The sequence below is a fragment of the Lonchura striata genome, chromosome 1 (assembly GCF_050655825.1).
Source record: "Lonchura striata isolate lonStrDom1 chromosome 1, ASM5065582v1, whole genome shotgun sequence".
Lineage (NCBI taxonomy): Eukaryota > Metazoa > Chordata > Aves > Passeriformes > Estrildidae > Lonchura > Lonchura striata.
The window spans coordinates 43,042,850-43,067,651 of record NC_140703.1 but is presented as its reverse complement, the minus strand read 5'-3'; the positions used below and the strand labels follow the sequence as shown (position 1 = coordinate 43,067,651).

Here is a 24,802-nt window from a genome sequence, read left to right as displayed (position 1 = left end):
GAGCACACATCTGCCTTCCCCTGTGTGCATCAGAGCTCTACTCATTCTAACAATGGGAATCGTCATTCTCCATTAAGCTCATACTGAAAGCCTTGAATAAAAGCCTTAAAAAGCTCAGCTGAAAGTATTAATTCTGAGGGAAACATGTAAATCTGGATGAAAACTTCCATTCATTTTTAATCTTGCTATGGTAAACCTTGTAATTAAGATGATTAAATGACTGAATAAAACCCTATATTTACATCATTTAGAATACCACAATGAAAAACCATAATCCTGTTTATGGAAAGAAAACAGCAGAAGCATTTTAAATTGGAAACATCAAACAAAGTTTGTTATTTAAGCAGTCAGTAATTAATGTAGCTCTTGCTTAGCAAGGACAACTAAGAGTTAACTGCCTAGGAAACCCCTCTTGGAGAAAATAAATAATTGGTAATAATCAGATATTGTGTTTATGGAAGCAAAAAAAAAAGATAAAATATTGTGTTTATGAATGATCAAGTTATCCATATTCAATATATTTCACAGGAGACAAGGATTAGCAACAAAAACAGTTCTAGTGGGAAAGCTCCTGGAGTAGGCACATCAAAATGATACAGGACTCCCAAGGAAGTTAGAGGTAGCATTTCTTTATGAGCAATGGTCCAGGCAAAGCAGGAGGTGACAATCTCTTGGTGGCTGTTTGACATAAAGAACTGGCAGAAAAATCTTTTCATTTAATATATTTTCCTTCACCATTTTGAAGGAGTGGATAATATCTCTACAAAAAAATTCCTTCAGTTTGTTGCCTTTCTATTACTCAGCAAATATGACAATAACTTTAAAAACTCATTTATTAAACTAAAGAGATAAGTCTCTCATTTGAATCTGCACTGCAATACTCAGAATCTATTTCAGGTGTGCTTACTACCCCACATTCCCCCTTGATTTCCCTGTGAAATATTTGGACAACAATCTAATGAAAGCCTATATGAATAATATAAATATATCACAAGTTTGTGTGTGTTTGTATGTTTAATGCATTACCTCTTGATAATATATCACAGCATAAATAAACAGAAATCAAGACTATATGCATATTAAACTGCCTCTCTGATTAAAATCTTGTCAAAAGAAATTAGTGTAGTATTTTTTCAGTCAATGATGCTTTGCAAAGGCTTTCAGAATTTTTTTAAAAACTATATTCTGTAAGAATGGAATATAGGTACTATTTAATCAAAAGTATTTATCTTCTATTTGAAAACATATTAATAAAGTTATATCTCTCTTAATGCAGTTTTCTTTTGCTAAGTCATCTTTTTTTTCCCACACTGTCTAAAAGGGTTCAAGCTGAAGTTCTTGGGCAGTTCAGTTATTGACAGGAGAGATTGAGGAATTCTGTTGAAGGACAAATTGCTTATGAGGTTGTGGAGAATTATTAGGCTTGATATTGTATCATGGATTTATCTCCTGTGATAAGTAATTGAAAATTATTTCTAAAGGTGCTGATCAATATGAACAAGTCAATATTGCAATGCTTACAGTGTTCAGCCACAAAAAATTCTTTTTCAACAAAAACACTCCCATAACTCATGGTCTTGTTAATTTGAGATCTTCACACATTGCAAACGTGCTCTGAACAGTCTTTAGCTTAGACATATTCACTATGAAATCTTAGGATTCACTTGAAAATTTGTCTCCTGGGTGATTTTATTGTTCACAAATTCTTAGGGCTATTTAGAAGATAATACTATCTTTGCAAATCATACACATAAACTAAAATGAAGTACCAAGAAACTGAATACTTAAGGAAATTTTAGATGTTCCTGTACACAAATCCTTGAAGTACCTCTGCTTGGCTAAAGACCTTTTTATCTGGAAATTTTGTATTTATTGTTTAATTTCAGAAATGAATTCATACACTTCCCTCTGAAATTTCAGGTTTTGTCCAAAATTATTTTTTTACAAATGGACTCTGATCTGGCAGTCAACTTTCATCAATTTCTTGTATTTTATAGCCGCGGCTTTGTGGAATGATTTATTTTTGAAACATCACCTGAGGCCTGTGGAGGTAGCTCTGCTACTTCCAGGGAGACTCCAGCCATTGTATTAATACCACTTGCAGTCCCACCCCACTGCAGTACCACAAGAACTTACTAGCCCCCAGTAATTTGCAAGTAAGAAGCTGGAAGCAAATTGACTGTGATAGAATCACAGATTCATTTAGGTTGGAAAAGACCGCTAAGATCATTAAGTCCAAACATTAAATCAGCACTAGTTCCATCAATAAACCATGTCCTTAATAGCCACATTTTTCAAATACCTCCAGGATTTGTGACTCCACCACTTCCCTGAGCAGCCTGTTCCAGGGATTGACAACTCTTTGGATAAAGAACTGCATTACTTGCATTATGTAATGAACAAAAGGAAGGGAGGCTGAGTCTTCTTCTTACTGATAGGAGCTTGTGTTTACATCTGCATATCAGTGCAATTTTTCAGCTTTTGTTGATTACTTCACCACTCTGTAGAACCTTTTCTGGCTTAGCTATGGTGAAAAAATTATGCCAACAGAGGATAAAAATATTTTTATGGAAGTAATTTTCCTTTTGGCATAGCCTACTAGTACTCAAACAATATAAATTAAAACAACTGAATGCTGTTTCTGAGCACTGTAGTTTGCACAGTAGGGGTTTGCTGTCCTGGTGATGAAAATGAAAGATACCAGTTTTCACCATCAAAGGCAACGTCTGTGTAACAGCAGTGATAAAATCTGACTAAATAAAGCACAGACGCATAATTTCAGGAAAAGAATTCTAAATATTTTGGTGACATATACAGGTGTATTTTGTGGAAGGGCAGCTCTTAAAAGGTGTATGAGAATTTCACTCTTGATTAATGTCCATCTATTGTTTCAATCTCAGCTTGTTTTGGGTAATGAAATTCAGCTGCACTGCTGGAACCATTGCTCACTTTTTCTGTCTACATCTTTTCCCTCTCAGTTTACTTATCACAATCAAGCCTTAACATCATGTACTCAATTGCATCATATAGTGTCAAACACAGAAAGAAATTGTAGAGGTAACCACAACAAGAAAATCTGGTCAGAAGAGAGAAATCAGAGAGATGGCATTGATAACTGCAATACAGCAATAATAATCTTTGCAGGTACTGAACACATTTCTCCAACAGGAACTCAGAGGAGATTTTATTTCCTGCAGATCTCCTATCTGCAATGTTACTTTTCTTCAGGCCCAAAATTTGGAGTAGAAAAATTCCCTCAGTACAGACCTCATTCCCCAGAGAAGAAAAGATTAGGCTATACTGTATCTAATGAAAACAAGTTATTCTGTCTAGCATGATATCTCCAGGTGTTGTATGGCATGCAAGTATAAGGATGTACCCAGCTGTCTGCAGATTTTGGAGGAGCATCAATTTGAAAAGTAAAAAAGTTACCTCTCTGGAATACCTATGTTTTCATGGGGGGATCCACAGGCATTTCATAGAATTTATACTAATGCTGAGTTTAAGCAATGATGCAGTTTTACAAAACTAAGTTATACAGTGAGAGGAAGTAACCAAATCATGTCTCTACTACTGAAAATAAAATAAAATTTGTATTCAACAAAAGTATCATGACATTGGAATTTGGAGCAATTTATGAAGGCTTCTAAACACTAAAAGCAATGTTCTGTGACCTCAAGGCAGCATATTCACTGCTGATGGCATGGAGACTATTGTTACATTCAAGTATTCTACCAGGAATTAAACAATCTTGTAATAGAAACTCTGCTGCTATTCATTGGCATTTGCAATATATGCAATTAAAATAGTCCTTTGGTACTCCAAAAACTGTCAGAAGAATGGTAGATGTTTCATCTTTGAAGTTCCACAATCAAATACATATTGAATCTAAAATCCTGAGCATCCATTAATGAGGAAATGGTAAAGGAGGAGCATGAATACTGGCTGCAGCCTACTGTACCTGGAGAATGAAGTGGAGGGGAGCACATCAGAACAACTCCTTGACCTTCACGTACAGATACAGCACTTCTTGTCCGACCGCTAAAATTCCCCAGATCTATCAAAAGAACAGAGCATTTTAGTTACATACCAAAGATTTTAAATTTTGTGGCTACTGTGACTTCTGTTTTATTTCCTCTTTTAAAGCTGACTGTTCCTTTTTCCATACCTTGATCTGTAATAGGAGGGCCTGAAAAATAAATCCATTTCCATTGCAAATATTCCATGTTGCATCAGCATTTTACTCCTCTTTTAGTGCACTTGCATACAGTATCAAAAAAAAGCAGCAGACTATATACATATATATATACACGCCATTTACAGATACATTTAATAGTGCTTTTATGTCCTTTTACTGTATCCTGCTTGATTTTCTCCCTCAGTGGAAGGGATTAATACACAGTGAAAAAGAAGAAATACAACTGGAGGGAACATCTTGGCTAACATTCAAACTGATGATGTTGCAGACCCCACTTGGACAACATAGACAGGACATGGTGATGACAGAAATGAAAAGCAACACATTGGTTCTAAAACTATAGAACATTTGTACTCAATAGCACATTTGCTCTGCCAAATACTTTCCTTCTTATTTCTCTGATGCTATAAGCCCAAACCAGTTGTAGGTAAGCATATTTTCCCTCAAAATTTTCCCTCTATTAGGTTAATAAGAAACATTTCACTATTGGAACAAAAATTTTTAATAAAGCTGTAGGGCAATGATATGAACAGTTCATTGTGATTATTTAAAGACTCAACCAGAAGATCCTATTATTCCACTTACCACACAGAATACTCAACATGGATTCACTTTTGGGGTGGATAGCAATACTCTAGCATTTATATCCGTAGTAAAGAGATATAAGACTTCCATTCTGCCATTAGACTGGTGTCTTCACCTGTTCCTCAGGGCCAGTGATGGTTTTTGAAACCTCTCTCAGGGATTTTCTGGAGACTTTTCTATGTGATGTGGATCAAGGTGAAGAGAGCAGCAACAAGATATCTTTGAAAAGGATACCGAAGCTTCAGCAAGCATTAAATGTGGATTAGAAATATGAATAGATTTGGCCAGTGGGAGCTTTTTCTCACTGATATTGAGTAACCTGTAGCCAGACTTCCTAATTTCTGCATACAGCCCAGAGTGCTGGGATGAGCCAGACAACACCAAACAGTTTGAACAGGTGGAGCAGAATTATTCCTACCTTAATTGCATTCAGTTGACATTTCTCTATCAGATGCTAAAATTCCACATCTTGCTCCAGACCTAGTAGAGCATAAAACTGAATTCCAATGATTTTCAAAAGTAATTTGAGGGTTTTTTTAAAATTATTATTAAAATTTCTATGTTATATTTTAGACACAATCAGAAGTTTAAAATTTATATACAATTAAATTTGTGCTCTCTTTGGCCAAAATAAGTTAGTGTTTTGATTTCCACAATAGGTGTCATGCTTGAATAGAAAAAAGGTATGTAGGATCCAGTGGAATACATTTAAAATTAGAGTTATATTACAAAACTTTGAAAAATGTTGCTGGTCAATAGATAATTAAAGATTTAAATACTGTGTTGCATATTAAAAGGAGCACGCCATGAGTTATAATACACTCTGGTGCAATTTCTCTCAAAAGTGTCTCCTAATGCATGTTACCTGACAGCATATTCTGCAGAAAAGCAATATTTTGTGTTCAGAAAACAGTGGGCTGGTACATCCCCGCATGAAAAGTTTGAATGGGAGAGCATCTTGTAATTGAAACTTTTCTTAGTCAAGTCCTCAGGTGATTAAATACTATTTTCCTATTAGTTATAGTGGCCTTTGAATATCTTTTCTTCCATTTCCTGCTTTGAATGTGCACTGGGACGGAAAAATATACTTTTATTTTCACCAAATGAAAAACAAAGATATTCTTCCAGATTTTAAAGTAAACATACTATGTATGACTCAAGTTTCTATTTGTTCAAAACAATTATTTTCAAACGAAAGGAGGAAAGTATTAAAGAGCTTTGAATTTCAGCCTTTTTTTTTTTGCTTTGTTTGTTCTGAATTGGATTTCTTGTTAGCATACAGCAAAAAAGGATTAGCAGGTACAAAAGAAGGGGTTTAGCTGTAAAACAAATAAATGTAGAGAAGTTTAAAAGGAAGAAAAGGTGAAGGATCATGCTTGAAGTTCCCCCACATTAAAGTAATAAATGCAATAAGGAAAAATCAAATTAATGGAAAATTTAATTACTTTCTTGTAAATCTCAGCCATTACATATCTAGCCACACTGGGAAAAAAAAAGGCAGCTACTAAAAATTTGTAAAAACACCTTTCATTTCACTTTAAAACTCTAAAGAGGTAGATAATAAAAGAAAGGGTAGGCAGGATGCAGCTTTAGAGGTGGGAACTGTAACCTCTCACACAGTGACATTTGGGTTCACTACTCTTGCTACAGTTTAAACCTGCAGCACATGTGACATGTCAGAATGTCACAGACACAGAATGAGTCTGTCCTTCGTCTTATTATGACGTATATAGTTGATTGATAATAAAATGTTTTCTTATGCTCCATAGGTGTTCATCTTTTGCCCTGAAAGATTAATTTAGTCATATCTCAGTACTAGTGGCAAAGATGATAACATATACTATGTTTTTGTCAAAGCAGTTCCTGGGGTTCCGCTACATAACTCCCATATTTTTAACATAAGAAATGGCATTGACCACTTTGAAAAAATGTAGTTTGTGTCAGCCACCATGTCTACTGTAACTTGCTATTAACAATATATATGCAAACCACACAAGACACATTTGGATGGAGTGCATGTGGCGGGAATAACCACATTTTCTTTACTGCTGAGAAATTATTCAATTAAAAAAATTATGTATTGTCACTAGTATACAACCTGTGAGACAGGAGTGATCTCCATTGTAAAAGGGAAATAAAGAAATTCCAGAGCTACTGATGATGCCAGACATTAAATCCAATGGGTTTGGTGCAGTGTTTTCTGGATGTCAAATTTACACTGCAAGTGTATTTACATTAGCTCAGTGCAGTATTTGATCTTTGAGAGAAGTTATAAACTTTGGAAAACCATTTATATATCTGATCCAAAGGAGCTGCCAGGTATTTCAGCTTTTTCCACAGTGGCTATTCCCATTTTTGGAAATGAGCTAAAGCATGGCTTTCTCTCAGCACATATACTTATGTATCGATACAAATTGTGAAACAATGACATCACCACAAGACCGTTTGTTTTAACAAAATTCAGCAGAAAAGAAAACTCTTCCACAAAAAGTGAAAGGAGTAAAGGGAAATAAATGAGAAAAACCTCAAGGCAGTTGAAGCAACCAGAAGACTTTTACATGTCTAACAAAATACATACTTTAATAAAAGGGGAAATGTTCTGCCATTGACAGAAGGACTTTAACAAAAGTTGGAGAAGTTTTTTTTCACTTAATGGCTTTCCAAGTCACCTTCACTGCAGTTTGTATTTTAGGTATGTGCAGGAGGGATCATTGATTCACTGTGCTCATCACCTTGCTGCAGCTAATGGGGGCAACAGGTTTTTGTGACCCAGTCAACAGTTGAGGGGTAACTGCTATGATATTAGGAACAAATTAAAGATGAAAAACAGATCTTGTTTTTATTGTAGGCAATACAATACAATATTGTAGGCTTGGTAACCTAGCACGGAACCTGTAAAAGTCTCTGTACTTCATTATCAGTGACTTAAACCAGTCAATTCAGCTTTAAAGAAGAAATTGGATTGGTTCAGAACAATGTCCTCTGCCAGCTCGGTTCTGTAAGTTTAAACTATTTTATATGCAAATTTATTATGGAGTTTAAAATGGACATAATATGATATGTATTAAAATGTTTAAAGACATATCCTGAAGATACCAAAAGACAAGTATAAAGCAGGCAATATTCTTTCCAATAAGGTAAAAATAGCTCTACACAAGGAGAGATTCTTCTGTCAGGCCAAGGACAAACTTATTTATTGCATTGTCACAAAGAGAGGGTAGCCTTCCTCTCCTTGGATTTGAAAGACAGGACGAAGAAATAGACCTTGAGCTGGAATTGTAGCTCTTTAAAAAAGGTAAGATTTACAGGGAAAAGAATTCCATTAAAACATGTTTTTCAGAATCCCATTATAACCTAAATCAAAAACATGGTTTGACTGTACACTCTAAACAATGGAAAACAGAAATGTTCTGTTTAATAACCCACAAACACAAGCTATAGAAGAATGAAAGGTAGGTATTGAAATGATATAATGTATGATTGTATAGGAAAGTTTTACATTGGATGAACTAAACAACACAATACTCAGAGTATCCAACAGTACAAGAAAATTAATAGATTATTTTATAGTGACATACACTTATTTTCTAGGAATACCAGATTAAGTAGATAGTGCTGTATTAGTAGGGTCACTCATTTGACCTAAGAGTAACTTTTAATATTTAAATTATTCACTAGGAAAAGTGTGAAAATTCAGGAAAAGATATTTCTACCATGACAGAAACATCATCTCACCATTGATAATGGGAAAAGCATACATCTTGAAATTTCAAAAATCACATTACAATATGACTTTGAGGTGACAAAATAAGGGCAAGATTTAAACACTTTAGAATGTATCATGCTTATTATCATTGCTGCTGTTATTATGTATTACCAGAAATACATAATACAGAAATACATTAATCCTTCATGGACCATCAGACTGACATGATGTGAAAAAGGTGATTTTTTTTTTTTTCTCAGAGAAGTTACTATGTAAAAAGAGAAATAGAGCATAGAGAAACAATGATGCAGTTCAAGCCTGCATGACAGCAATCCTCTCTCTGTGTACACCTGCAGAGCCATTAGAGTTTTAAGAAAAGAGGGTTGATACACAGATTTTTTCAGTGAGTACTAATGAAAGATGACAAGGAACTCAGGAGAATGTTTAAGGACTTCTCTCTGAAAATGTGAAAAACAGAGAAAGGAGACACAAGATACTGTACTTATATTTAAACCAGCATCTTCAGAATCTTTCTTGGATTCTACAAGATATTTTTTCTCAGAAAAAAATAAAGAAAGGTCTTTGAATAATGGCACTCCATGGATGTGTTCTTGCAAAAACAAAACACTGTTTCATGCACATGTATCAGCATGAAATTTAATGTATACACTATTGATTCATTACCCCTGAATTAAATTTTTACTGTGAAAGGCAGATAAATAGTCAAATAAAGGAATATTTTTCTGTCCTTACATATTTCTATAATTTTTATAAATGATAACAATTTAAAAATACCTGTTGGCTGGTTATTTTTCTTCATTTAGTTGTATGTCATGGCTATGTCTAGTTGTTTTACCTTGTAAGTAGAAACATTTTTTTTACTTTCTACATTTCCTATCACAGTGGAGTCATGAATCCATAGATGTGGCAAACATCTTATATCATAATACAATATATTAGAGACATAATTAACTATTCTAGAGTTCTGATTTTGTCTGAAATACAGTAAGTTTTCTTCTTAGTAGCTGGTGCCATGCTGTGTTTTGGATTTATGTGAATAATGTTGACAAAACATTGATGTGCTTGCTGCTGAGCAGTGATTATCTGAAACCAAGGACTTTTTAGTGCTTCATTCTCTTCCAGTGAGGAGGGCACAAGGAAGCTGTGAGACAGCATGGCCAGGCCAGCTGATCCAAACTGGCCAGAGGGATATTCCATAGCACAGAGCATCCTGCTCAGTGCATGAGCTGGGGGGAGTTGGTCGGGAGACATCGATCGCTCCTGGGGACCGGCTGGGCATCAGTCAGTGGGTGCTGAATAACTGCACTGTATGTCTCTGTTTTCCCCTGGGTTTTGTCCCTTTCTCTTTTTGTTTTCTCCTTTTTAATTACAATTTGTGTTACTATAGTTAGCATTATAATTATTATTTTTGTTGTTATTGTTATATGGCACTGTATTTCAGTTGTTAATTTATATAACTATTCCCTAAATTGATTTATAGAATCGTGTATTAAATCTAGTACAATTATTTTTGTTTTAATTTATTTCCCAAATTGGATGATTTCTATTTATTAAAAACTTAAAATTTTAATGAGAAAAAATACACTAGTTCTCTATTTACTATGCTCTACTTTTTAAAAGAGAATATTTTACATTTCAACTAAAATATTCACTACTTGTGATCCTACACAGATTTTATATTAATTATGAACTGATATGTTTCTTCCACTGTTTTGTCTTGTCTAACTACTCATTTTTTCTGTAATCTAATCTTTCATGGAGAGATACCCCAGGAAATTTGAGGAAATTCATAGTGTTGAAGAATTTTTCCTTTTGTTACACCTAGTTTCAATAACATCAATTATTACCATCAGTATCATCAATAAAGATTAATTCTTCCCTAAGCCTTGAGAAAAAAGGGAATTTGTAGGTACCAAAATCTCCCTGAATTTCAGTAGGATTTCTTCATTCATAAATCCTGAAGTACTGGACCAAAGCAAATTAGAAGAAATATTTACATACAGAATAAAATAACAAGATTATGTTGAAAACTCCAGAGCTACTATAGGATTCAACTTGGCATGTTAAGTTCACAATAATTAGGATGTTCGTGGTTACAGTTGTTGATGGTTATGATTAATTAGTTATAATCATTCTGTGTTTGTCAGTTTTCATCTCTTCTCACATAAATTATTTCAGCACATTTCTCAGCTGTCTTTCACATCTACATAATGCAATTTCCAGGCAAAACACAGAATCAAGTGGAAATATTATAGTTAAGCATTTTTCATCTTTTCATTCTGTCATTTAGAAAAACTAAAACCAAACAAATAAGCAACCAATCTTAAGTAACAAATTAAAAATTTTCAAATGCAGATACCAACTTTTAACCACCAAAGTAAAGTGGGCCAATAAACAGTACTGCTTTCAGAGCTTCTCAGCAAACAGATTTTTTCACTTGAGTAATATATGCAATATAATATTTTTAAACATATTGTTTTACATAATGTTATCTGCATCTTGAGAAACACACATTTGTATTTCCAGTCTTTTCCATAGAGGTTCCTGACAGTGAGTGGTATACTAACCTATATAAATCCTGTGCACATGATTCTACTTTCTTTTCTTTTTTCCTTTCTTCTTATGAGTCTTCCTTCTCTTTTTGTTTATTTGTCTTTTAATAACTTTTCCATTTAAATTAATTACAAACATTCAAGGATATATTGAAAACAATCTTTCATTTTGTTGTGTTCTGTCAACTGGATGTGACTTTTCCTTCTTTTAATTAGTAATTAAAGATGACAGTCAGTTGGGATTTTGGAAGATTAAACACAGAATGACTCATAGTACAGTTTCTTATCATATGAAACTGAAATATGACAGTGACTAATCTCCATACAGTTTATTGGAAAATTCCTGTGTAGGTGTTGTGGTTCACAGGAAGCTGTAACAGTAGTACACACAGAAAAAAACCTTTCCTACCCTCTGGGTGAACAAATCATTAAAGATTACTTGTTTTGTATTTCATTGAGTTAATTCATAACAAAAATTGCACTAAAACATTTCTTATATGTATTTATTACTTTTAGTTCATGGATTCTACTCCTAAAATAACATAATGGTGGCAAAGGAAGTAAGCCTTCCCAATTCAGAAGTGATGGCACTGAGCTCATCTAAATTAAAAACTTTACAACTTCCACAGTAAATGTATTTGAGACTATCTTACTGGCATGATACAGACAAAGAATCTGCAGGAAATAAAAGTCTGATCTCCCAAGGTCCCTATTATGAAGATAATATGTAAGATGTTTGATAGTGTTTCAGTCACTAGTCTATTTTCTCCCCTGAATTCTTCATAATTTCTTTCAGAATGTCATTATATGCATGAACTGAGACAAATATCTGAGAACCACTGTTCAGATTGAAGGTCTGGGGAGTGGCATGATTGTTCAGGTGTCAGTAGCAGCTGGAGGCTTGTAGACACCATTTCCACAAGACATGACATATCAAATTCTGACTCCATCTAGACAGGTCATTTTGCTGCACTGACTTTTCAGCAGACTAATGTGTATAAATGCCTCCATACTTCACTTCTGCTTTGTCATAAAGAAAAGAAGGTCATAATCTCCCAGAACTTATTTATTTGATCTTCTCTAAGAGTTGTAGTACCCAGCATGACCTACAAGTCAATTGTGACAAGATAACGAAGTGCTTGGGCACATCCAAGGAGTAAATCTGGAAGACCTTGGTTTCAGCTGAATAGCTCAACTGGAAATGAAGGCCTTGCAAACATAGAGAGCTGCCTAGGTAGCAGCTTGTTGTTACGTATGATGCTAGGCAATGTTTTTGATAAAAGAGTTTGTACTGGAGCATGTTATTCTGCTTAATATCAGGGTGGTATCAGACACTGAAAATCACAGTTTAGGATATAGCATGTAATTTTACAAGTAAGAGTCATCAAATAAATTGTCACTAGTCAGCTGAGCAAATATAAATTACCATCTATGTACTTTGATCTCTCCTCTCCTCTCCTCTCCTCTCCTCTCCTCTCCTCTCCTCTCCTCTCCTCTCCTCTCCTCTCCTCTCCTCTCCTCTCCTCTCCTCTCCTCTCCTCTCCTCTCCTCTCCTCTCCTCTCCTCTCCTCTCCTCTCCTCTCCTCTCCTCTCCTCTCCTCTCCTCTCCTCTCCTCTCCTCTCCTCTCCTCTCCTCTCCTCTCCTCTCCTCTCCTCTCCTCTCCTCTCCTCTCCTCTCCTCTCCTCTCCTCTCCTCTCCTCTCCTCTCCTCTCCTCTCCTCTCCTCTCCTCTCCTCTCCTCTCCTCTCCTCTCCTCTCCTCTCCTCTCCTCTCCTCTCCTCTCCTCTCCTCTCCTCTCTCTCCTCTCCTCTCCAGTTGTAGAGACAAAGTTGCACAAAGAAGTAATCACAGTGTTTGCTTTAGGAATGTATATCAGGCAACAATCCCTCAGCAGTTCATCTGATCTTTTAACTCCTTTGCCATCTGTCACAATTATATATCATCACCCACCGATCAATAGAAATAAAACTAAAATATGTTTCCTGAACTATGTTGGTTAGGTGCTCCACAATACTGATTGATTTCTTTAAGAAATCTAATAATTGCTTCTCTTTTTAACAGACCTTCCTAGAGCAAAGCAAATTTCTACCAAGTATGTTCCAGCTGTAACTTTTTTTAAATGACTTTTGGTACTGAAAGTAAATGCAAGCAAAGCTGTAAGGCTGTTGATTTTGAAGTTATGGGCAATTTGGTGGTATTTCTAATGTACTGAGAAAGAACAGGACACAATACAATGTTCGAGAGTATCAAATACTAGACCATGGTGCCCAATCCTGCAGCTTTTCCTAGCCACAGCAACATGGAACCCTTTAAAAAAACAAAACAAAACAAAACAAAACAAAACAAAACAAAACAAAACAAAACAAAACAAAAAAACCCCAAACCAAATCCAACCAAAACAAAACAAAACTTAACAAAACAAAAAAAATCCTGGACAGATATTTCTGGAGAAACTAACTGACCTTGCAAACAGGACAGGTCTGGGCATCCTACCAAGGAACCATACTTCCTCCTAATTAATAAAAATGAATTACATTGACCATGATCACAGTCCTATATTTAGACAAAGCTTTGGCACATGTAAGCATGGTGCAGTACAGCTATTGAGTGGGTAAAATCAACAACTGAGACATTAAAACACAAAACAAAGGGACAAATTTCAGGCTGGAGAAGATTTGGGCCCTGAATACATTAATTCTCCATGGAATAGGAAAACTTCTGTCACAGTAATCAGATCTGCAGTACTGGCCTAGAAGGAAGGTACCATAAAGGAGTTATACAGATACTCAGAGAGAGTCAGACATTTAAGAGGATATGGGGAAAATTGTTGAAAGGGTCTAGCCATTTTAAATATATGATGTGCTTTTGGTAGAACAGAGTAAATACACCACCAGAAAAAGAATCCAAGCTTCTGTCTTGAGTAGACAGTATAAAGAAAGCAAAAATTCAATTCAGAAAAACAAAAGAGGCAATGCCTTGAAAAAAATACTGTCTGGATTTTATACTAAATAAGACCAACTAATTAGAGACTGTGAAAAGAAGATTGTAAAGGGGAATCTCCAGATTTTAATATTATGAATTTATGCAAATAATGAATTGGATAGTAATGAATATCAAAAGGAAAATCCAAGAAACAAAATCCAGGGATTAGGTGGTTATAGATCAACAGTTTTTGCAGCAGTGTTGGCAGATGATAATTGACTAGCTTAGAACAAATAGATCTGTAACCTCAGATGTGCTGAAAGTATTGTTTCTGAATGTGGTATTAATTTACAAAGGACCTAATACATCTAACAAAAAAATAATAGGTGAAATTTTGCATATGTGTGTATGAAATATTTCAGGGGTAAAATCTTACTCATACCTGTCAGTTTCAAGATAAGTTAATATTATATGTTATAAAAGTGATTTTTTCCCCAGCTCCAGTGAAAATGGTAGTTGTTTTCAGCAAAAAGTGCTGGGATTTTGCTGTCTGAAAATCAAGTCCTTTGAAAACTCTGTCAGATAAGTATGATGTGTTTTTCTGATGCCATATTTGTAAAAAGAGGTTGATAAATGTGAAAGGCTTTAGAGAAAATTACGAGATTGATTTGCATTACAGAAAACATCGTACAATGATAACTGCCTAAACATAAAAAAAAAATCTGATGGAGTTAAAGGTGAGAAAAAAGAAAAGGTTTTCCATAATTACTTTTTCTTAAAATAAAATATCCTAGTTTATGAATCAACCTCCTAGTGAGTTCAACTGATCCTACAAATAAGCTTCATGTGATTCTTGGAATTCCATCCTAGAAATATGTGCATAATTGTTTCCATAGAATGGAATATAATTTCTAATATAAATATCCATGCATAAAATTTTTTAATTAAAACTAATGGCAAACTAAGACATAATCTTTAAAAATATAAAAATAATAGAAATATGAAGGCTTTTCAGTGATATGTGGGACATCACAGGGAAATGGTACCAGATTATTGCAGTGTTATTACTTTAAAAATGATGGATGAAATCTCTTTTGAAGGAGTGATATGTAAGAAAATGGTACCTAAATGCCTGGGGAGAATTGCATCCATACTATCAGTAAAATTAATATCAACTATTTTGTTTAATTCATTGTAACTCCCTCTACATGTTTCACACTCTGAGGACATGAATGGGATTTTTATCAGTGTAATTGAAAATTATTGACAAGAATAACCTCAGTGATAGTATACATTAATTTTATCCAAGGCAATTACTACTAGATATTAAAAGTTTCCAATTAACAATATAAACACAGATTTTAGATTAAAAATAACTGTAATTATGTTCACTACAAGTAAAAATATCATGTTAGAGTATTTAGAATTACTGCATCAGATAGTCACATCATAAATATCTATGGTCTACCAAATTTTAATAAAATGTAAGCAAGCTAAAATGAATACTATAGTGATTAAGTAATGGTAACTAGTAATTGAGGAGGTTCCTATGTGATTATGCTTATAGGTAACAATTTGGTGTTAATGTTGAAAAAGACTTTTTGAAGATTGATTTTTGCATAAATTATTTTGAATGTAATGAAATAAAATTTTAAATTGTTATCCCTATTATTTGAGCTTAATTTTTTTTTTCTTGGAATGAGTTATTACCTTCTAACATTTTACAAAAGAACAGTTGCCTTATAGCTATATCTGAGCTAGCTATCCTAGTCTTCCTTTCAGGGCAATGCAAAGAAATAGACACTTCAAAGGCCTGATTCATTTGACCTATTTTAGATGTCAATTTGACATGAATGAATTGCATCCCAGTAGTGCAACAGATTAAGTAGGAAATCAAAACAATTAGATCAGTTGCAACTGACTATGGTGTTGACAGTCTGACATTAAAGGAGGATGAATAAAGTGTATTTAGAGGCAATTTACTAGTTCCTTGATCTCCAGATTGTTTTCTTAACATAATTATTTTGCCTATGGTGCCTTGATAAACTAAGTATAAGATGGTAAAGAATTCCTCTCATATATATATCAGAAAAGTAACAAAAGGCAAATATAATTTTTTTAACTGTCTTGGACATTTGTAAGTAAACAGTTTCTTACTCTTATCAATAAAGTAGTGATCTAACCAATTTTTTTAAAGCCATATAGGAGATTAAGATATAATCATAGTAGTTTTGAAATAATGTCTAAATAAAGGTAAATTCCCTTAATGTCATAGTTGTTCTTATTGTGGCACTAATTGTGTGCTAAGATGCTGCTCCTGAGGGACAAAGATGATAGCTCTAAATTTAAAGCAACTTGTATATACACCTAATGTGTTTCATATTGCTCTGCAGTATAGAAAATCTAAATGTTACGTGTATTAAAGGATTTTACATTGACTTTTAGAAGAACTTTACAATGTGAGGAATTCCATCTTCTGGCTATTTGTTTGGTGATTAATGTACATACGGAGGAAAATTTCCAGCTCAGTTTGCTGAGCCTGACTGATACTCAGAAAACCTAATCTACTGCACCTTGGAATGACACTAGAGAAAAGAGGGCAACAGAATTACCACCACCTCAATGCTGTAATAAATGTCCATCTTAGGATGACTCAGAGATTTCATCCAGCATGAACAAAATCAGCCAGCATTTTCTATTTATTGCTTGTAGTTCCAGTGGAAAAAAAAAAGCTTTCAAAATAAGGAAGATATATTGTTAATATATTTACTTTATGGCATTGACTTTTTAAAGAGTGTAGGAAACTATCTCCCTCTCTTAGAAACACTTGTAATGTCAGAGAAGAGATGCCTTTGGGTAGGTATTGATTTTAAGTATACAGTAGAAGAGATGTTTGTTTATCGTATAAACTTGCTCCTCATCCTCAAAAATGCAGCTTGAGTACTTCTATCTGTTAAATCCTTTCTTTTAAATGCCATCCTTATTAAAACATTTCCAAATTATTTGAGTACTTTGTTCTCTTAAGTTAGAATTGAATAGGAACTTATTAGATGCACATGATGGGATGTAGGTACAAAGGCTAAAAATATTTTCTAATTAGAAGTGGAAAGATTGATATTTTTTTATCCTAACAATGATTTCTAATGTAAGTACAGCTGATGGAAGAAACAAGCTAGTCCTAAATTCTCAAAGTATTTTCCATAGTCATACTCTATTAAATTACAATGCAATCAGTACTTTTTTTTTTGCGTACCCTAGAAAATTGAAATGCACTTCTATATTTTAGTATCTGTAATCAAACTACACAGATAGCAGCCTGGTACACATGAATAATTTGCATTAATAAATAATGCCAAATATGTTTTATGTGAAAAGATATAATTTGTGTTTCATCACTTCACTCTTATTATTTATTACCTGAGGTTGCACTGCATTATTGTTTAAGTTCCCAATATCTTTTTAGGCATTTTTAAATCTCTGCTCCTATGAATATACTCTCAGTGCTGGTCTACTAGAAAAAAATAGTTTAAATTCCCCAGTGTGCACTTCTATCCCTTTGACATAATAATGAGTAGGACTATGATATAATCATTATGATAAGGAATATCCAAACTGTTTAACAAATACTGAACACAATTGTCAAGCAAAGCTGTAAACACTGATTTCTCTCCAACAGTCTTTGATTTCTCGGTGGCTCGTAAGAGGTGTTGCAAAAATGTATTTTTGGTCAATAGAAGCCTAGTGCTTTTATGAAGATTTGAATTAAACACTTGAAGCTGGGGATGCAATGTGGGCCATTACCACTTCTGAGAGACAGAAAGTACAAGACAATGTTCTCCAGTCTGGAAGTAAGTCGTAAAAATAATACACACACACACACCCCTGCCCAAATAGCACACTCAGGAGGCCAAATGCAAAAAAAACCAGACACAAGATAAAATGAATATGATAATGGAAATTAAAATAAAACAGTGACATCTCATAGAAGAAGAGAAATCAGTTCTTTCCAAAAGTTTACCTTGAAAAATACACATTTTAATACAACATATATAGGTTTCAGTCCTTCAACAAAATGCATCAATTTATGCCATGTTTTTTTCATTAGTTTGATATTACTTTTGTTTATTCTCCATTTTATTTGGGTTCTTTGTTTTCTAGTTAATTGAATGGTTGGTTTCTGGCCATTAGGATTACTGGAAAAATAAATTGAATTCTACTTTTATTTTCCTTATAGTTCTTCTGAAGTGTTATTTTGTTTTATATTACTGCAGTGAATTTCTTCAGAAAACTTGAATTTCTTCAGAAGACTCCTGAAGCATTTTGTAGACAAAAACAATGACTGGTCAGTCTTGTTAGACCTTATAGACACTGCCTTTCAGTAGAGCTGGCATACATGCTCATGGCACAATGCCTGTAGAGAAGGCATGTCAAATACATTAGAGATGGAGCCAATAAAAATTCTGTTTACCTCCAGCAGATTTCTTAATAGATTTTTGAAAAAATAGCTCCTGTCCAGCCTTTTTCTTACATAATATAAAATGTAATTTCCAAAATTATTAATTAATTTCTCATGAAATGTAATTAAAAAAAAAAAACCAAAAACCATTTAGATTATGGTTAAATAGATAGATTTTGGTTAAAGACAAGTAAGTGTTGATTGCTTAGCTAGCATCATCCTAAGCATTCACCTTAATGTATTGCAAGTTAAAAAGTCTCAGGGCAGGTTCACAGACCTTACTGTGCCCTTGTTTTTGTGTTCTTGTGTAAATAAGAGAAGGCAAAATATGATTTATTGAAGGATATACATACTCTTGCATTCAAGAATATCTTCCAACCTTGTTTCACATTGAGGGCCTACACTAGTCAATTATATCAACGACAAAAAAAATGCATACATTTTTTTTAAAGTATTTTGAGAAGATTTCTGGTACCATTCCAGTGCATTAGTAGTAGGCACACAAATTTACTGTGGAATGATGACTTGTCATTTAAAAAACATAGAGCCAAACAGCCTTTCAGAGGCTGTCATTTAGACTGATTCTGAAACTAAGTTCTTTGTCATTTGCTTGTGCAACATGAATATTTTTACATGGCATCTGATTCAAGAAGCTTTCACAAGATTCTTCTAAAAGTGTTCTACAGATGAATTCTAGCCTATATATGGACCCAAATTGCTTAGCTGGACATGGAAGGTCAAGCTTAGTATGCCCTCCCATCTGTGAGAAAATTCTCAGGTGTAGCTCAGAAAAAATTACATAGAACTTTTTTCTCAAGAAGAAAGAGCAGGACATCTGCAGTAGATGGAAATCATAATCTTTAGCATACAAATACAAATTTGAAAAGCCATTTCACTATAGTGGACTAAAATAATTACTATTTTCTCTGTACCCTACCTTACAGCAAAGAAATTTGCTTAAGCTTACCTTACAATATGTAATATTTCCAAAAGGTATGCCTACTCTTAATGGTCACAGCATAAAAACAGTATTAAAAGGGGGAAATTTGCAATTCTTTTGCAATACTTAATGTAATTAATTTCTGAAAGAACAAATGCTGGAGACAAATACTCTTTTTTATGCTCTCTTCTTTAATCTCATAAATCCTGGGACATGAATCTGTTGTTTCATAAGGGAAGGATGACAGGTGTAGGACATAGATCTATATTTTATGATTCAGTTGATATTTAGAAATGATGGTTAGGTGCTGAACAGGGAAGAACATCCTCTCCCATGTGAGAGACATCAAGGTAGAAGGTTTGTCTGCATCAAGGTTTGTCTGCATCAAGGTTTGTCTGCATCGAGGTAGAAAGGGAAAATCAGGGAGAACGTGGGTGCTTTTTGCTTGAGACTGGACGTCCTTCAAGATGTCCACTAGTAAGCAGTATGTGTGTAGCAGATCACAGATGGAGCAACAGAGCTGCTTTCATCTTTTGCCCCCTGTAAAGAATTGTGACCAATGGAGCCAGAGCTTTCATTGCATTTTGACCTTCAAATGCCACAGTGCCACGGGACCAGATGACACAAGTCCCGCTGTATATATGTCTATTTCTTCTAAGTTTAAAGATCTGTCTTTCATTTCTTTTCAGGGCATATGTAAACTCAGTAGTTTAAAACTAAAGTTGATATTTCTTGAGGATACTATATGTCTTCTACCCCTTAACTATACATTCAGCCAAATTTTGAAAACCTGAAGAGACAGTTTGTCATTTAGATATTCTGTCATATCAGCAAGCTCACAGGACTCGGGGAAAAAACTCTCTTACTGTGCTCACTCTTTATTTTGACTTTCTCCCCTAAATAAACATCAGTTGCTGAAACTCCTAAACTAACAGTAACTCCCCTCCTAACAATATTTCAAAGATCTGAAGCTAGGTGATTAACATTCTATTTTATGTTATTCCTACAGTTAAAGATTCAAGCCACCCTTAAATGCATTTTCTATATTTAATTCCATGCACAGAAGTGTTGGGTTTTTTTATTCCAGCTTCTCTGTGTAATCCAAATTGGTGCCAAAGTGCTTTCTACCTATCTTGTAGAAAATGAAAATACATGTCTTTGTCTTCTGAATAAACTGAAAATATTGCACTTCACAGCCCTACTCTGAAGTGTATTTCACTTAAGTTTAACAATACAGACGTGATACTTGCAATACCACCGTCAAACTTATCTAGCAGGAGCAACACACAGAATATGGAAGTCAGAAAAATCAAAGGATGAGAGAATAATTCAGAGTGGAGTGGGCTCAGGAGGTCCTTGAGCACACATTCCCTGTTTAAGTAAGGTCACCCAAAATGTTAGACCAGGTTGCTTGGAACTTCATGTAGCCAGGTCTTGAAAATCTCCAAGGAGAGATACTACAAAACCTTTCTGGGGAATCTGTGCTACTGCTTAGCTGTCCTCATAGACAAAATGTTTCTTCTCATGATTTTCACTCCACTTTTTGCCTATTTTCTCTTTTCTTCCTTGTAATCACCACTTTGAAAAGTCTTGTGAACCCTCGGTAGGCACTGGGAGGTTCTGCTAGGTCCCATCTCTGCTCCAGGATGAACAAACCCAGCTCCCCCACGTTCTTATCAGGTGGCAAGTGCTTCAGCCCTCACCACTTGGTGGATTCTCCTGAATTCTTCTGAACTTCCTAATGTCTTTACTGGCTAGCCTGAAACTGGACAAAATATCAATTTGTCCTTTCATGGAATAAATGTATATCATCAGCAGACACTGTTATCTGCTAAGCATCCAAGTACTTAATTTTCAATTTTTGAAAATTGACATATTACCATGTAGATATAAATAATTATATTTAAAAAGACTTTAAAATATTTTGACATTATTATTGAAATAATGAAAAAGAAGTAATGCCTTGCCTCTATATTAAAAAAAAAAAACAACCCAAAATTACTGCAATTTACGTACTGTGACACAGGCAGTCAGAATCTCTTAATGTGAAAAGTATGAGCCTCTCCATCTCGGGTAAATGGGCATCCTGTGCTTTTGTCAAATACAAGGATCTCAGGGGACAATTGTGACATTCAACACACCCTGGCAACGAATTTCAATTCTTTCAGATAAATTATGTAATCTAATCACTGTGTGGTCCCTGTTAGAGGCAGGAAGACATTATATTTGTAAGCTTAAATTTTTCTGTCATTTACATCAGCAAGAATTTTATTGATATTATCTACTCAAAAATCAAGCTGTGACCCACATACTTATTACATTTTTGTCTAAATAATTTCTGGGCATTCAACTCTTTCCACTGAAACATCATCGAGACCAGTGCTTAACATTTGTGGGTATGTAAAATTATCATCATTAGCATTGCAGAGGAAAACAGTTTAGGAGCTGCTGCTCTTCACAGTATGTAACTGCAGAACACAGCATTGCTGAGTTTTGTCCACCCTTGAAACTGGAAATGCAGAAAATTTTTGTGCAGAGACATGTCTTCATGGCTCCAGCTTCCCTCTGCACATGTCAACACCTTCCCTACCACTGTATGTCTGTACACAGCTATCAGCAGTTCAAGCCAGTTCTATGTTATATTATTTCATGCTCACATCTAAAGCAACAAGATGTCTTGCATTATATTTTTCTATTTGGAGGACAGTGGGTGTGGATGGCCAAATATGTGTCACAGGTTATCCAGCCTACAGCAAGTTAACTTTATTTAGATTTGGAACTGGAGCCTCACTTTCACTAAGAAACTTTTCCTTTCTCCTGCATAAAACTGTCATATACTAATTCTGGTTGGAAGAGATCCCTGGAGATCCTGTACAATTGTCTGCTAAAAGCAGGACCAGCCTTGATCAAGTTGCCCTGACTGATCAAGTTTAGAATATCTCCAAGGAAACTCTCTGCCAGAAGAGTAAAGATAGCAAACTGCCTCTTGGTGCTGGACAATTTAGGACTAAAATATAGGGAAAATAAAAATGAATTGCTAATATTTTTGGTAGCATTAGCGGCCACTTACTTTATATCTAAATGTCAGAATCTCTTTTATATGGTTAGACATGGCAAGGTTAGCACTGGGTTTGTCACTGAAAATAAATCAGGCACCTTATATGCAGTTGACTGGAAAAGAGAAAATGTGAGAAAACAAATTTCAGACATCTTGTGTGTAAAAATATGGTATGTCAAAGTCAAACAACTTATCAGACTACATACCCTAAGGTATATCAATAAATCAAGCTGTCATAAGTGCTTCTAATGAAGGATCATTTGTGAAAGTTTTACCTTTACTGTCTTTAGCCAGCATTCAGCAAATTAATAACTGCCATATTATTCCCAACAGATAATGTAAGAGTTAAAAATATAGAAGTAATTTTTAAACATCTTCAGGTATATTAAGAAGTAATAAATAAGGAATTACCATCCCAATCATCTACTATAACTCCAGTGTAATGTGAACTACAGAAATTTTCAAAATTAATGTTTTGAAATAGACACCCCTTAAAAAAAAAAATAAAAAGAGGAAGAATTTACTCTCATTCTCTAGACAAGTTCCTCCAATTGTTGTTTTTCCTCTCTGTGAGGCTGATGTTTATACCCATTAAAAATCAGTACTTTTAAGTTTAAAATGCTGGATTTTTTTGCTCCTTCTCCTGCTAAATTGCAGTCTTATTGCTTATATATCACTGTGCCAGTATCTTTCCAATGTAGAGCTAAAAAAAAATTTCATTTTTTTAGAACAAGATCTGTTTTTTTACTCCTCCAAATCTTCCCCCATCCATCAAGATGCTTTTTAAGTTGTTCACCCCAGCATATGCACTCCAGGATGGAAAAGATCAGGAATCTTCATACTGTCAGTATGGAAGAATAGCCTTAATTTTTGATTAAGAGTTTCAATAAAATGGAAGCTGGAATAGTTCAAAATAATCATTCCCTTAGAATAGAAGTGCCATGGAGACACCGACTGCCACCAAGGGCTGATCCATATGATAATGTGACTCATGAAAGAGCAACAAAGAACAGCACCCCAGGAAATATTGTACTACATCCTAAAGCTTATAGGTGTCAATAATAACCCCTTTATTTCTTTCAGACAAAAGAGCTCAAAAATCCTGACCCTTCTAAGTCTCAGATGGGAAATACTACAGATAGATACAGAAGAGAAAATAAACTTCTGAAGAAAACTTACAACTGCTTTTTTCTCTTGAACTTTTGGGGTTTTTTTAATCTGAAAGTGCTTCTGTGAGTGATTGAACTTCATGGGAAGATCTGTGTCCTTTGGAATTCATGCAGGTGGCAAAAGCCATATGTCAATCCAGTTCCTTAGCAATCTCTGTAGTTTTCCATCAGACTTAAAGCAGTTGTGATGACAGGAATATAGTATATAGATTGCTGTGTAGGAAGAACAGGTGGATTTTTCTTGATATTCCTCTCACAGGACTAGAAAAGATAACCTTACAATCATTACTTATTGGGATATTTTTTATATTGTTTTAATGAAAATCTTCATAAAAATCGGAGCTTTTTAACCTACCTAACTGAACCTGTCAGGAGACAGTCTACTAAATACAAAATTTTACATCTCTTCAGTCTATATTCTAAAAGAACCAATGACTTGTCTTCTGATGGCGAAAAGATATCTGGTCAAATTAGTGCAGGAGGAGCCAGTCCCTTGAAAATTCAGAGCAACCTCAAGATGCTATCTCAATCATCTCTAGAGAAAGAAAAATCAATTAAAATTTAATTTAACAGAGGGAAATTTGGAGGCTAACAGCAGGCAATGACCATTACAACATTTTGTAAATTCTGTGGTTCACATCTCCTTCACATTACATGTTTCTTTTTCAGAAGATCTCAATGTACTTCTCAGCTTTGGAATCCCCCACTATTACCTGGCTCAGCTGCTACCTTATAAAACTTTGAACAAATATGGCCCAATGAACATAGAGAGAGAGAAAATAGCATAAAAAATATGTCAAATAAATCAGTCCTAAATAAAATGAGATTAAGTATAGAAGTCTGGGAATAATGACTGGCTCAGAAATTTAAAATTTATATGTATATGTACATGCACATGTATACATATATATGATATGTATGGATAATAATATAATAATGATATAATATGGATATACACACATTTGAATATCCATATTTATCAGTTAGATAAATATAAATCATATATCACATTTTGAATACACATATATGCTTACACATTGCTTCTGTGACATTTCACTAATTGATTAGCAACAATTTCAACAGGGTTAATTAGTTATTATTAGTTCACACTAACACTAAAGTTAGCTCACACTTTAAAATCCAGACCTATGTGCTTACAGTGAGATGTAGAAAAGCTGCAAGCAGCCAATTTTAG

The 24,802-nt window shown here is 34.3% G+C and overlaps 1 protein-coding gene across 10 annotated transcripts in view; it reads right to left on the bottom strand.

The window, feature by feature from the left end:
- CNTN5 (contactin 5) overlaps positions 1-24,802 on the bottom strand; it is a 592,231-nt gene that overhangs the window by 174,707 nt on the left and 392,722 nt on the right. For all 10 annotated transcript variants that reach the window (XM_085593275.1, XM_021529320.4, XM_085593302.1 and 7 more), the window contains one exon: positions 3,962-4,057. In XM_085593275.1, the coding sequence (XP_085449401.1) occupies positions 3,962-4,057 (96 nt within the window). The remainder of the gene's footprint in view (positions 1-3,961; positions 4,058-24,802) is intronic.